The following is a 15558-nucleotide window of genomic DNA, read 5'->3' on the forward strand; positions in this document are numbered from 1 at the left end:
TGCGCATTTACTTGGGAGTAAACCCCATTAAACACAGTAGAACTTATAAGTAAGCAACCATAGAATTGGTTTAAATATCTAATCATCTCTTGGATGTGTGTGATGCCTTATAGTGGGGAAAAATGCTTGTGTTTAGGTACTCTTCATTTCTACTTATAGGCAGGACATTCCAGCACATGCAGAGATATGACAGAGCAGCGAGAGACTGTTGACTTCCATCTGCTGCCAACACTAGGAGCAAAAGACAGCAACCAAGAAATGGTTCACATTGCTGATATGAGCAGTCATTCTGAAAAGGACATTTTGTTTCATAGTGTTCGTCCAAATGAACAGATTGGTAAGCACCTTTCGATATGTCAAGTTAACCTGCTTTTGTGTCTTGTTTTGACTTCCCTTCTTCCTTCAAATTGATCTGACTTGGAACAAAATATACTGCACAAGCTTTCGAGCTCTGCAGAACTCTTCATCAGGGATTCTAGGATGAACTGGCTGATCCCATTTTTTAAAAGAGGAAAGCCTGACTGCTACTCAGACCTATTTCATGCCTTAAGTGAAACACAGGTTTTCAAAAAGGGGGATCAGAATCCCAGGTGTAACCTGATGCCTGCAGGCACCTACCTAGTAGGGTAATAGTATTTCCCAGCCATGGAACAAAGGTAAGTATTGTTTTCCTTGGATTGCCGAGAGAATGACATGCCTCAGGCTGAGTAGACGTGAAGTGTTAACTGGGGAGCTCTTAGATTGTAGCTCAGTTTTCCAGCTGCTATATCAGTTGCAGGTCACCTGAACTTACCTTTACTTTACAGAGCGATTTCAAGACACCTGGGGAAGAGAACAGACATGGAGACTTTCAAAGCCGCCTTTGTCAAAAATAAAGCTAGGGCTCGATTTGGAACAGCATGAACTTAGCGTTATACCAGAACTTGACACACCACGGAGTGGCAGACTTTCCTCTACAGGTAAATTGTAAAAGTGTGGTGTTGATCAGAAGTTCTTACATGGTATGGCTCATCCTCTCTTGCTGTAAAATCCCAAAGCTTCTGACCTTTCTTAGACTTGTCAGAAATTGCGGAGCATAATTCCAAGGTAACGATTGGCAAACAAATCCAATATCCTCTCATTAAGTAGTGCTTAGAGCAGAAGGAACCTACAAAAATACGGTATTGCCACTACAAAATCTGTTAGGGTGCACAGCAGCTGAATCAAGCTCTGTCAAAAGGGATCCTTTTTTAATTTTCTGATTGAAATAAGGTATTTTAACAATTGGAAACTGATACTTGCAGGCTACAGAGAACCTCTTACTGGAGATACTTGCCTGGCTTCAAGGGCCCATAAGTGGCATTCCAGCATCAGTCTAGATGAAGATCTCCATGAAGAAACAGATTTATTAAGAATTACGGCAGATGGCCAAGAGCCAAGTTCTGATGAAAGTGAGATCCAGTTCAATGAATTATGGTGTGAAAAGTCAGCGATGGAAGCCGGTGGCTTGTGTGACTCGGGTGAGAAGTGTTGCTTTCTGAAGCATGGATGTCTTGGGGGCCCTTTTGGGTTTGCAATCTGCCTCGTCAAACCTAATGATGATAATGTTAGCTTGAGCCAAATATTGTGTCTGCTTTATATTAGATCCATTGAAAGCTAATGTGCCATGGCACTGCTTCTGAAGAAGCCTTAAGCTCCAAGGGGAGGCCATTACATCATTGCACAATAGCTCCCATAACAAGTTGATTCAATTTGGTGCATGGGTAATATAGCTGAGAGCTTCCTTTGGTCCCCATTATAGCACCTGATGGCAACACAGTGCCCTTCACTCACCCCTCTTGGTGCCTGTTAGGTCCGCTTACCCTGTCAAAAAAATAATCAAGGTTTTTTTTGGTTTTTTTTAAACACCTTTTAGATTGTTTGGGGGGTGGGGAGGCATTCTGTTGGGGAAATGGTGTTGCCTGCTTTGTTATCTATGTTTTGTTTGTTTTGGTATGTGTTTAGTCCAGTTTTAGGAGAGGGGTTCATCTGTGAAATGGGTTTGTTTTTGTTTCTGTTGGTTTATTTAACCAATTTATATCATGCCCTTCCTCATAAAGGAGATCATGTTGCAACAGTGGCAGCAGTTTCTTAGTTTTCCAGATGTGCCCCCAGGCCCCCAAAGTTTGGGGACTTCTGATCAACAACATGGCAGTTTGTTGAGCCAAAGCCGTTTACTGGCCTGTTATCAAAAGCAGCACCTTGATTTTCACCCCTAAAATCAAACTGATAACGCCATAGTGTATTAAATGGTTGTTAGAACATTTTCAGCTCTGAGTAAGTTAGGTTTTCTTTCTGTCCTGGTATGAATCATTCTAAGCCCCTGAGAGCACTCCTGTTCTGAAGAGCAGTAGCTGGCATTTCCAAACAAAGTCTATGAAGGACATGCTCTCTGTGTGCAGGTGAGATTGCAACATATGAAATGGGAGCGGAGCATGTCCTCTCTGATGGATGGAAGCAAACCTGGGCAGAAATGAAGAAGTGGGAATGGCTTATGGAATAAAACCTGTTCAGATTCATAAATGCTTGCTGTTTTCCTACTCTTTGTCATTCTGATTTATTTTATTTTTGTGTGTTCAGCCCACTCCTGCGAACTCCGTCTTAGAGATCGAGGCTTACCAAGCTCTGATGATACTGGAAAGATAATAGCTACGTATCCTGATCCTTCATTTAGACCTGATTGTATGGTTAGTCACCACTGGGTTTTAACATGTAATACACAGCATTTATTTTAAACAAGCTTGCTTCCCTTTTTCTAATCTTTATGTTTTTTCAAAAAAAAATTATTAATTGGAACTGTTAATTACAAACTTGCATTCAGATTTGAGAGCTGTTCATTCTTGGTTTTGCTTTAGGGAGCTCTGAAAAGCTCCGCTCTTCTTCTTTAACTTTCATACCTAGTTTTGTTTTGCAAAAGTTTTCTGGTGACAAAATACTAAATGGAACACAGCACTGCTGAATATAGCACCAGTTGTGCAGTCTGCCTCCCTCATTTGTGGAGTTAAAATTCTCATTTAATTGTCCTTGACTATTAAAAAAATAATCTGGAAAACAAGGCATTATATTTTGAATAGTATTACTTATTTAAAAAACCTGATGTTTACATCTCTTATACATTAGTAAATAAGCATGACTGTGTCTTGCATTGCTTCACTTTTCCTCTGAGAGCCTCTTAATCAGTGACTCTGTGATGAGAATTAGCCAAATCTGAGCACCAAAAAGATCAACTGGTCTGCGCGGTGCATGATTTGTAAACTGTTCTGGGAAGCAATACAAGTCTGAATTGAGAGCATGGTGATTTGTGATGTATGGTTCCTGTTGAATGAATGAGTGAATGGAACGAGTGAATGAGTAAGTGGAATTTGAGTGAGTGAATGAATGAATGAGAGAGACAGAGAGACTTTACTGAGCAATGATGAGCCTGATGTGTACTGACAATTGAATACGTGGAGGTTTATACACTTGACCTGAGCTCAGAACAAAATGTGTTGCAATTCCGAGCACTTGGGGTTCTGGAATTCATAATCGTTACATTTCATATGTATTATTGCCTTAGGTAACACTTTCTACAGAATGGTGCCCTTCTTCACTAAGTCCACAGACATCTACACAACAGGTAGCATGTGGCTATTTCGCTTCATCTTCCCTTTCTGCTACCAGCTTCATTGCCAATTCCAATCCTGACGGAAGTCTTGCCAATACAGGTACATTTTCTTACAAACTGTAATACAATAGACTGGGTTTTTTCTGTTTACATGGCTGTGTCCGACATGAAAATGTGCTGTGGAGTAGTCTGAATAAGTTGCACAGCTCTTTTAATTATGGATCGAACCATTTATTTTCTTGATTTGCATGGAATTTTTTATGAAGTTGAGCATGGTTGTGCTATGTCTTGCAGAGTCTCATTCAGGCAGGAAACAACCGTGTCATTTCAGTTCTCCTTTGAAAGAGAAAACAAATACTGCTTTGGGTCCTTCAGTTTCTCTGCTGTGTAAACCGGATGATCCTTCAGAAGCGCCTGGCTCCCATCTGTTTGGAGAAATGTTGCACTCGGATCGACGTAAAATTCAACAGATCATAGACAAATATACAAGAGATTTCAGCTGGTCATCTTTAAGCAACGTCTCTTCCCATGGTAATGTTAGTAGAAGGTGAAAAATAGCAAATTCAGAAGTATTCAGAGGAAATGAATTTGGTATTTTTTAAAAAATGAATTTTGTTTCTTGTCCTGTGTGTTGTTGAAGCAACATAATTCTTCTTTATAAGGCTGCACAAAAGTGCGCGGCTAAGGTCATAATACTATACCATAGCTTGATTGCATGAGAAATAGGAGGTATATCTGAATTTCACGGAACAAAGACCAGTAGAGTCTGCAACATGTTGATTCAATGAACCTCTTTTTTTGATACAACCTCCCCACCCCCTTCTGCTTCTAGTTCCTTTTTGGATTTCCCATTCTTGTTGCAGTTTGTATTGTTGGTCAACAGTTTTGTAGCTATACTAAAAATACATCTCTCTATACCCATTTCAGCCTGGCTTCAGTTCTGGGTTTGGCACAGAAAACCACCTTGGTCACCCTGATTGGGAGAAATGGGTGGGATGAGGTGCTGACCTGGTTGATTCTCCTTAGTCTTTACACCTTGTGACTTGGAGCCTTGAGAGTTGTGGGGAAAGCCCATAGTCTTGCCAATGACTATAACCCCCCATATGGGATATAGGGGCTTACTGGATGGTTATAGCACTCTGTCTCCTGGAGGTATGGCTGTCTTACTTGTTGGCAATTTTCTGGCATCAACTTAAGACACGTTTTTAAAATTCAAGCCTTTGAGAGATTGCATAGGGTTGAGTATTACGGCTGTTGCTGCTGTGCTCTGATGGAAATGTTTTTGCTGTATAACAGAATGTGGAACCTGTGGTCCTGCAGATAAAGTTGGACTACAACTCCCAGCAGCCCCACCCAGCATGATTGACAGCCAGTGGTGTGATGAGTATTTGTACTCCCAACAGCATCTGAAGGGCCACAGGTTCTCCATTCCTGCTGTATAGTTTGGGGTGTTAAGAGTTTTAATAACCATGCCTTGGGATCCTACAGGATTAAGGGCGTTAAGTATGATAAATTAATACATATTTTTAAATGATTGTGACCATTTGGTGCAACCTTTTAATTGTTGAAAGGGACGTGGATAGCGCTGTGGGTTAAACCACAGAGCCTAGGACTTGCTGATAAGAAGGTCGTGGTTCGAATCCCCGCAACGGGGTGAGCACCCGTTGCTCTGTCCCTGCTCCTGCCAACCTAGTGGTTCGAAAGCACGTCAAAGTGCAAGTAGATAAATAGGTACCGCTCCAGCGGGAAGGTAAACAGTGTTTCCGTGCGCTGCTCTGGTTCGCCAGAAGCGGCTTAGTCATGCTGGCCACGTGACCCGGAAGCTGTACGCCGGCTCCCTCGGCCAGTAAAGGGAGATGAGCACCGCAACCCCAGAGTCCGTCACGACTGGATCTAATGGTCAGGGGTCCCTTTACCTTTTAAATTGTTGAGACTGCTGGATTGAGTGGAGATTATCCCAGAAGACCATCTTTGAAGGTGTGAAAGCATTAAAGAGTGTTTAGCTGTTGATTTTTAAATGCATGCGCTGCCTCATCGCCAGTGTGTTTGATGTGTGATGTAAAGCATTCTGTTTTGGCAACAGTCGATTTTCCTTTTAACCTTTTTAAGATCTGGCAGTCGATACTACTGACCTTGAGAGAAGTTTTCCAAATTTCCACCGTGAGCTTTTTAAGCCTTTGGAACCAAGACCTGACTTTGATACACTCTCAACCTTTTTTCAGAACAGCAAGAACCTAAGCAAGGTATTTTAAAAAGTGTTTGTTCCTATACATCACGGGTTATTACAGTTAAGAACTGATTACTATTATTCTCACATAAAACCGTTTCTGGTATTTATAGTGTTGAAGCAGTTTGTAATCTTACAAAATTCAGGGGAAGCAGGGGCAAGTCCAGGAGATTTCTTTCCCCCTTACCTGGTGGGTGACAAGCTTTAGCGCACCTTACCCCTAGAGGTTAGATCTTCACATGGCCTTCTTCTGTGGGAATGTGAATTATCTTCAGATTACTGTATAGCCATGTAAGATTCCACAGTGGATGTTATCAGTTGGCTTGTCATTTAACAGATATATTACTTGAAAATATAATTTGAATGTCTCAGTTCTTAAATTTCTCATCACGTACTTGGTCTCTCTCTGCCTGCACACATTTTTCTGTCAGCAGAATTCCACTTTATTGAAGAGCTACGAATTAACAGCTTCCAGCTTGGAAGAAGGAAGCAACAACCTTTCTCTTCTCAGTACAGGAAAACTAAGTGATATTCCACCAACGCAACAGAGTGGCAAAGAGGCAAAGGAGCAGAGTCAAGGTAATTGTTACGTTTGGTCTTCACAGGACAGAAACTGTTCTGGTTGCCGGTTAATAGAATCCGACAAACCAGCAACACCAAAAACTGGCTTATGAATATAAATATTCATAATAGTCGCCTTTGACTGAACTTAACCGTCCAGGGGTCCTTTACCTTTTACCTTTTTACCTTATAATTCAGCAATTAGTCAGAAAGTCAGTCTCTGGCATCTCTAGTCAAAGGTTAAGATAGTAGGTGATGTGAAAGACCCCTCTCTGCCTGAGAACCTAGAAAGCCGCTACCTGCCAGAGTAGACAGTATTTGGCTAGATAGTCAAGTAGTCTGACCTTATGCATCTGAAAGAAAATATTATAAAAATGGTATACAGGTGGTACATGACCCCGGTCAAGCTGGCTAAGATATACCATTTGTCCGATAATAAATGTTGGAAGTGTAAGGAAGCTGAGGGGACATTCTTTCACCTTTGGTGGACTTGTCCAAGAGTGAAGGCCTTCTGGGAAATGATTTATAACGAGTTAAAAAAGGTGTTTAAGTACACCTTCCCTAAGAAACCGGAGGCCTTCCTTCTGGGCATTGTTGGCCAGAAGGTGTTAAAGAAGGATAGAACTTTTTTCATGTATGCTACCACAGCAGCAAGAATCCTTATTGCTAAGCATTGGAAGACTCAAGATTTGCCCACACTGGAGGACTGGCAGACGCAATTGATGAACTACATGGAACTAGCCGAGATGACTGCCAGGATCCGAGATTTGGGAGAAGAAGCAATGGAGGAGGACTGAAAAAAATTTAAGGACTATTTGCAAAAGTATTATAAGTTATATGAACTTTAAGATGCCGTATGACTTGGAAGGTTAGCCCCAGCAACGAGAGTGGATTATATATGAAATTGGATAATATTTATGAAAGAATCAAAGTTTAAATGGGTAAAAACGACAATATGCTATATTTTTAGAGTAAATGGAAAATAAGGGATTTAAACTTAAACTGCAATTGAAAGTACAAAGAAACACATGAAACAAGGGTATAATTTGCTGATAATTTTATTGTTAAGAACGCACTATGCGGGAGATGCGGGGAAGTCCGATAGAAATCTGAAATAAGTTGCTGAAATGGCTTTGATTTTCTGTTTTTTCTTTTCTTCTATTTTCTATGTTCTTTCTTTTTTCTGTTTTATCTGTAATTGGAAAAAATGTAATAAAAATTATTATAAAAAAAAAAAGTAGTCTGACCTTATGCAAAGTCAGACCATATGCCCATCTAGCTCAGTACTGTTGACACTAACAGGCAGCTGCTCTTCAGGGGTTCCGGGAATCTTTCCCAGCCCTGCTTGGAAACACCAGGATTTAACCTGCAATCTGTTGCATGCAAATCATGTACAGTATTGTACTAAGCTACAATTAGTATCCTGTGTTTCTAACGAAGAAAGGGGAAAAAAAATCACCCCACCTCATCTTGAAATTCAGTTCTGCTTTGATCCAGGTTAGAATTTTTGTTTTTGTTTCTCCATTCCAGGTGCCGAAGAATCGTTTGAACACCTGTCTCTGCAATCTTCCTTAAGAGAGTTTCCGCAGAGCGGTGATAAGTATGGATCCTTCAGCGCGGAGTCCGAACGAAACCTTGAAATGAGTAAAACTAATGGGAGCAGTATCTATATCGCACCTGAGAGCACACAGTGTGAGGAGCAGGGAAATGATGAGATCACCACCCTTTATTCTTCCATTGAAAATTTCCGTAGTCCAAGCCTAGCAGAAGATGGAGGCTCATTTTATCAGCTAGTTCCAGATAATGGAACAAGGAATAGTGCTCTTGGGGCCACAGAGTCGGAGAAAGAAGACATGTCAACAAAAGAAGAGAGCCTGTATTTTGCCGAATTACCCACTGCATCAACTGACAGCAAGTGTAATACAGTTACAGAAAAGGCAGCTGTAAATGAGGATTTAGAAATTGATCTCTCTCAGTGTACTTTGCAAACTGTGGGAGATCAGAGTCCTCTAATAACAGAAACGATGCCGAGTTTGACTCCAGAAATGAACTCTAAGATCTCAGTGAGCCCTATGCAAGATTCTGTACAGCAAACTGGCAGAGTGCCAGATGCACTTCAGCAACCAAATTTGACTGCCATGCAGGCTGAAAGTTCACGTTCCTCTTTGTCAAGAAACATACCAGTCTGGGTGAGTGAACTAAAACTATAAGTAGCATGTGGTATCAAGTTGGGGCTTAGTCTGAAACTGTCCAAATCATGCCTTTCTTAGCATATTGATGAAAGTAGAGCATTGACCTAAATCACAGAGAGCCAGCACAAGGTCTGTGGTTTACCTGTGAGCCTTCTGAAATGTCATCTGTGGCACCTAAGCTTCCGTTGGGGTTTCTGAATTTTCAGCAGGTGTAAAGGAATTGAGCTAAATGTCAAGGTAGCTTGGCATCTCAAGTGCTGCAACAATACTGGTATGTGTGATGTCTGTGCAAATTATATTAAATCATGCACATCCAAAACATAGCATTCTGTCATTTTAATTTCTAGGAAACACATACAGGGCAAGGGATTATGGAAGAACCTGAGTTGACTCTAATAAGCTCCAATGACATCAGCATTGCAGAATCAGATTTGGAATTCTTTGGACAAGCAGAGAGCAGAAAGGAGAAACCCGAAAACTTGTCTTACGTTGATCATTCTGAAGCAATAAGCTGTCCCATGGTAAACATTTTGGTTCTTCCCCCTCCCCAATAGACCCATTTTATGTGGGTGAGGTTATTGTTGTCTTTACTAGTTTGCAAAAAGGGATAATCCGTGAAATTTAAATTACAGCATGGTTTGAATTTGCAGCATTTATTTTTTTATTAATAAACAAACCGATTGCTTGCCCTTCCTCAACAGGTCCTAGGGTGGGTTACAACATTTTAAAATTCAGGATTAAAAACAGTTAAAACATATTACATTCAGAGATGTGTCCTGAACCACCTGTCTCAGATGCTGAAAGCCGGGGTCAAGAGGTGTGTCTTCTTGCATTTGCCAAAAGCTGTATAATAAAGAAGCCAGAAGCACCTCGGTGGGGGTGGAGTTTCACAGCTGCCTGTCCTCAGAGACTGCCCTCTCCTCTTCTGGGCCACCGAATCCAAACTTGGTGGAACTACCAAGAGGGCCCCCTCTGCTGACCTTAAAAACCAGGAGGGTCTGTAGGGAAGGAGACAGTCTATCAGATATTTAGGTTTAACAAGATCCTAGCTAATAAATTGAACTTTGAAAAGGGTGTGGAATTATGTGCAATCTGAGCACACATCTAGCATAACTTTGGAAGCAATGTGGTTTATAATAAAGATGTATGATGGAAGAGAGAGGGAGTGTGCTAGAGAAGTCTTTAGCCTATTGGGTTTTAAGTGTGTGCATGATTGCATAGGTGTGTTCTTGTCCTGTTTAGCAATTTCTTTGAGCTTAGCCTCTCCTTCTTTGGACGTTTCTCACCAGCCCAGCAACAACCCGTGGACAAGTGCACAGAGATGCTTTTATAGTAATAATAATATCATAATTTATTATTTATACCCTGCCCATCTGGCTGGGTTTCCCCAACCACTCTGGGTGGCTCCAACTAAATATTAAAAACACAATACAGCTGCCTTCAGATGTCTTCTAAAAGTCAGATAGTTGTTTATTTCCTTGACGTCTGGTGGGAGGGTGTTCCACAGGGTGGGCGCCACTACCGAGAAGGCCCTCTGCCTGGTTCCCTGTAACCTCACATCTCGCAGTGAGGGAACCGCCAGAAGGCCCTTGGAGCTGGACCTCAGTGTCTGGGCTGAACGATGGGGGTGGAGATGCTCCTTCAGGTTTATAGGATCGAGGCCGTTTCGGGCTTTAAAGGTCAGCACCAACACTTTGAATTGTGCTTGGTAATGTACTGGGAGCCAATGTAGGTTTTTCAGGACCAGTGTTATATGGTCCCGGAGGCCACTCCCAGTCACCAGTCTAGCTGCCGTATTCTGGATTAGTTGTACTTTCTGGGTCACCTTCAAAGGTAGCCCCACATAGAGCGCATTACAGTAGTCCAAGCGGGAGATACGTAGAGCATGCACTACTTTTGCACAGTTGTGTGTATGTAGTCAGCTGCAGGAGTGTGAAAAGTTGGGCCACAGATTCCGGCACTGCTATTCCTTAGGGGGACTTCATTAAAATTAAACAACAGATTGGAATGACAGAGCGAGGGGAGGAGTAGTCATTCCCACCAATTCAGTATGGATCTATGAGAATCCTTTGGAGGGGCATTCAAGCCTTCCGTACTTTTGCTGTTTGTGGGAGTTAAGCTGCTAAGACAAATTCCATCTCGTTGCCCCTTCCTGTGCTTGTGTCTATTCCACCCTTTGAGCCTTTGCTATACAGTGTCCGGTACACACACAATACTTGTGGTGTTTATAGGTTTCCCCCAGTAAGTTTTTTCCTCCAGCCAAGCCACTGGAAAGCTACGTCAACTGTGGCTTCTTGTGCCCCTTCTATTCTCTAGCTGTTCTGTACATGCTTGGAGTCCTCTGTGTTAAGAATCATCGCACTGCTTGAGATCGAATTCATATCTCAAATCCAGTGAATTCCAATTTAAAACACAATTTCTACTTCCATTTGGTTTTTAATTTTTTGCAGTTCCTTTTGTAGCAGTACTTTATTCCTCGTAATGAAGTGACATTAAAGTTTACAATCATCACGTTACTTATTACAGCCAATTTTACTCTCTAACAGAGCAGAGAATTTTTACCTTTAAATTCAGAAGTGGACAACTCCATTTGCTCTCAGCCTGACTATCCATTAGCAGCTTGCAGCACCCAAGAGGATTCTTGTCAAAGCTCCAAACAAGAAGGTAGGTGTGCAGTAGCTTCAGCAAAAGGACAAGAGCTGAGGCAGCATATCAGCTTACGCCAGGAAAAAAATGATGAATGCTTAGCTAGTGATTTATCCATCTTTTCAGGAGAGCATCGTTCTAGGCTGTGCAAAGACCAGAAAGGCACAGAGCTGTCCTCTGCAAAGCCTTTATTAGACATGTTCTCGCCTTCTTGTGGGCAATAAAATGCTATTTTTAGTGCATTCTGAATTAACTGATTATATCCTAATCTAGAAATCTACATGCTTTTGGCTCCTTTGGTTACATTTTCTTCCCTTCTGTAGAAACTGGTTGGTGAGAAAACATGTGTTTTCCCCTTCATTGTTGTGAGTGTCTGAAAGGCATGGCTTAAGCTCACCAATGGGCCTCTTAATGTTTTAGTTTAATTATTTTCTTCTTCAATAAGCCGAGATAGAATAATTACATCTGTGAAAGTTTAAAAGCTGTCGTGGATATGTACTAAAAACCGTACCCCCACATGATATGTGGTAAATGAAATAAGGTTTCTCAAATAACTTCATGAGTAGAGGTTTCACCTTCCCTCCCCTACAGCACTGTTGCCAGAGTTCACGTCTGCCACCGAGAGCTTGCAGGAAGCGTTTTTCAGGCGGAAGAAAGATTTCATTGAGAGATCCTGTAAAAGAGTAGAGAAGATCAAAAGTAGAAAGCGAAGTTCTGAAAAGCCTCCGGCTCAGGCATCTCAAGAGAAAGAAGCCCATCTTCATAAACCAAGAGAGAACTTGTCGCCTCCTGGTAATTTTATTAGCAAGCCATTCAAAGCTTTAGACCAGAGATACCAAGCAAGGAATGGAATAAGCCGATATGTTTTCTTCTCATAGTGATTGTTATTAAGGGGCCTTTCCCCCTTGAAATACTCAACCACTTAAGAGATGCTTTACAAAGTATTCTGCTCACCCTGGGTCCTTATAGAACAATCAGTTGCTGGGGAGAGTGTTGGTTGCTTCCCATGGGCATTTGGTCAGCTGCTATGAGAACATGATGTTGGATTTAGATGGGCCAGTGGTCAGATCCAGCATGCTGTTGTGATGCCTTCCACACTTTGTTCAGTGTGGGTTAAAAATTCAAACATTGCTGCCGTCCATTTCCTATTCCATTGTGAATGAAAAATATATAGTTGCTCTGGGGAAAACCACTGCCTATTGAATGTGGTCTCATGAACTTTATGTTAAACTTAGCGTGTTCTGGTTAACTCCAAGGTGCAGCACCTGTTCATTTGAAGAAAGGAGAAGACATTAAAGTGTGTTCCGCAGAGGACAGGAAGGCAGCAGAAGCACAGATGTACCAACGCACTTCAAGGTATTGTGGGAGCCACATTGGGCAGAAACCGAACTAGTTTAGCTGATCAAGCTACTTGATTTTTGCTTGAAGAAGGCCTCCCTTTTACTTTGAGAAATTGACTGATTTCCCCCTCCCTTCCTTAAAACAAAAACATGGGGTGCATTCAAAAAGCATCCAAGTTGGTTGGAAGACTCTTGCACTTCCCAACGTAGCAACAATCCTCAGCTGTCAGTCACAGGTGGGTGAGGCTGCCCATCTGTCAAATACATGGCTTTACAAGTCTCCAACCACCTCCCCTTTTAAGCTGAGCCTTGGAAATTTAAAATGGGAGGGTCTGGAGACTTGAAAAGCCTCATGCTCCCATTTCAGATTGAAACAATAGCTGCCTTAAAACCCCTCATTATTCATAAAAGCGCCTCATTATTCATAAACACTGAATCTTACTATTTTATTGTCTAATCTCCCTTCTGGAGAGTGTTTTGGGCAGTCCACTGCTAATGTGCACTTTTTAAAACCTTTGGGCAGATTGTATAATAATCTAGCTGAAGTGAAAACCAGAAAGCAGGAGAGAGAGCGACGAGAAAACTATGCCAAAAACCGGGAAAGAGCAAAGGCATTTCAAAAGGTAAAATGCTTGCAAACTCCATGTGGTTTTGAAGCAGGGTTTTTTCAACCCAAGGCTTGCATTCTCTCATGGCAACCTTAGGGGAGGAGGGAGGGAAATTTCAGTGGTAAGCAGGGCAAGAAATGGGTGGAGCAATAGGTTGCCTTTGTACAGTAGCCTACATTATTGCCAAACAAGGATTATACCCTGCACTCCCCTCCATCATGGCAAAAGGACATTGGGGTGTGGCCTGGAGAGTCCGGAAGGCTGAACAGAGAAACCATTCAGCCTCCAGGTATTTCTTACCTGCTTATTGCAGGAGTGATCCCAGAGTGCATGACAGCAGAAAATGCAAACAGCGTTTAAAATAATCATAACAGCAAAATCAGCAGAGCTCACAATGGCCTGAACAATTGGGAGGGTATTCAGTTGATGCTGAAAACTCAGCTGTATTCAAAGAGAAAGGGAGTTCCACAGTCAGGGCACCTGCCTCAAGAATGCTCGTTCCCATGTTGACATGTACAAAATGTGGCAATCAAGAGGGCCCCATGGAACTTAACAGATGGGCAGGTCTGTAGGGGAGAATATATTTAGGGCCTAAGCTGTATGCACTGAAATGAAAAAGCAGCTGCTGCTACATTATTATTCTGTGAAATCTTAAAAGTCATACATATGCTTGCAAAAATCTCGTTAAAATTGAGAAATATTCTAGAGCTATTTATTAAGGGAAAGAGCTCATTGATTAGCCTTGAAACCCATTGAGTGGGTTATGTGCATCTTATTTGCTGACTCTCCCTAGCTGACAGTTGACTTTTGCTCTCATCTCAATACAGAAAACATTGGAAAACCTAAGAGCCAGAAAAACAGCGAAAAAATAATGTGCTTCAGAAGGGACTTCCAGGTGGACTAATTCTTCGCTGTAAAGTAAAAAAAGACTCAAGGTCACCTTTGTAAATATATGATGTGCCAGCCTTATATATATTACATTCAATTTGGATAATTTGCCAATATGGCCAAAGCTGTATAGGGTGAATTGCCATATTTTCTACAATTATGACTTTTTAAATCAAGGAATGTTTTTTAAAAAACTTCACATGCCCCCCCCCCAGCTTTTGTATCACTTTTTAATTTATAATAAAATTTTAACATTTAGGTATCGAGCTTGTTTTATCAAGGGAAAACTTATGTTCAAAGGAAATACTTTCTTACTTTTAAAAGAGGACTATGAAACTTAAAACATATTGCACTAATTTAGTGCATTTGCTTTTGTTAAACCACCACCAGAAAGTTACAAGTAGTTGGCAGCAGAACAATGAGTCACAGCTGTAACTGAAGGGGAGGTGGTAGTCCTTTTAAGCTATCTTCTAATTCACTTTGGGCTTTCAGTGTGTAATGACCAGCACATGAAATGGGGCTTTAACCCAAAAGCAGCTATATGCAAGCATCAACCACATTTTAAGAACAGCTCCCATCCTACAGTGGTACCTCGGGTTAATTCGTTCCAGAGGTCTGTTCTTAACCTGAAGCATCACTTTAACTAACGGGGCCTCCTGCCGCCGCTGCATGATTTCTGTTCTCATCCTGAAGCAAAGTTCTTAACCCGAGGTACTATTTCTGGGTTAGCAGAGTCTGTAACCTGAAGCGTCCAATACTGGAACTGCCACCAGTCAGTCACTGATGACAGGCTGTAAGACAAAGTAGGGACCTGCTTCCGTCTGGCATCTTGGGACAGGGTAACCCCAAGCAGAAGAAGAAGAGTTTGGATTTGATATCCCGCCTTTCACTCTCTTTAAGGAGTCTCAAAGCGGCTAACATTCTCCTTTCCCTTCCTCCCCCACAACAAACACTCTGTGAGGTGAGTGAGGCAGAGAGACTTCAAAGAAGTGTGACTGGCCCAAGGTCACCCAGCAGCTGCATGTGGAGGAGCGGAGACGCGAACCCGGTTCCCCAGATTAGGAGACTACCGCTCTTAACCACTACCACCACACTGGCAGCACCTAAACCCAGAATTACTGAAAATGGAAATGAGATTTGGGTTCTTTGGACCAGCTCCATCAGTAGAAATAACCACCTGCCCTTTCATGACACCTTACTCTGAAATGAGGGGCGTTCCTTGTCAAGGGCTGGAGCAAGGGCTAGAGACAAAATGGAAACAAGCTGCCAGGGGGAAGGAACAGACTAATCTTACCAGAGCTAAACTGATCAGTTAATAAGTTCCACTACTGTACTTGCTTTGGGCTTTAAGCAAAGTGTTCACTGTTCACTTGAAGTGCATGTCTTAAGAGCCACAGCATGTGTTTTTAGCTTAACATGGACTCAAACACATGTCATTATTCTCAGCAGCTTCTGCTCTTTCCTGGGGGCCCAC

The 15558-nt window shown here is 41.9% G+C and overlaps 1 protein-coding gene across 4 annotated transcripts in view; it reads left to right on the plus strand.

The window, feature by feature from the left end:
• Positions 1–14342, plus strand: part of CEP295 (centrosomal protein 295) — a 33989-nt gene extending 19647 nt beyond the window's left edge. For 3 of the 4 annotated variants that reach the window (XM_082218959.1, XM_082218961.1, XM_082218962.1), the window contains 15 exons: positions 160–337; positions 807–959; positions 1284–1499; positions 2599–2705; positions 3575–3722; positions 3917–4153; positions 5732–5865; positions 6284–6428; positions 7941–8599; positions 8950–9123; positions 11146–11266; positions 11840–12040; positions 12505–12604; positions 13112–13211; positions 14024–14342. In XM_082218959.1, the coding sequence (XP_082075085.1) occupies positions 160–337; positions 807–959; positions 1284–1499; positions 2599–2705; positions 3575–3722; positions 3917–4153; positions 5732–5865; positions 6284–6428; positions 7941–8599; positions 8950–9123; positions 11146–11266; positions 11840–12040; positions 12505–12604; positions 13112–13211; positions 14024–14068 (2718 nt within the window). In that variant the 3' untranslated portion in view covers positions 14069–14342. The remainder of the gene's footprint in view (positions 1–159; positions 338–806; positions 960–1283; positions 1500–2598; positions 2706–3574; positions 3723–3916; positions 4154–5731; positions 5866–6283; positions 6429–7940; positions 8600–8949; positions 9124–11145; positions 11267–11839; positions 12041–12504; positions 12605–13111; positions 13212–14023) is intronic. The other variant, XM_082218960.1, reaches the window with a different exon arrangement.
• Positions 14343–15558: the final 1216 nt, after the last annotated feature.

This window comes from Podarcis vaucheri (assembly GCF_965113315.1).
Source record: "Podarcis vaucheri genome assembly, chromosome: 4".
NCBI lineage: Eukaryota > Metazoa > Chordata > Lepidosauria > Squamata > Lacertidae > Podarcis > Podarcis vaucheri.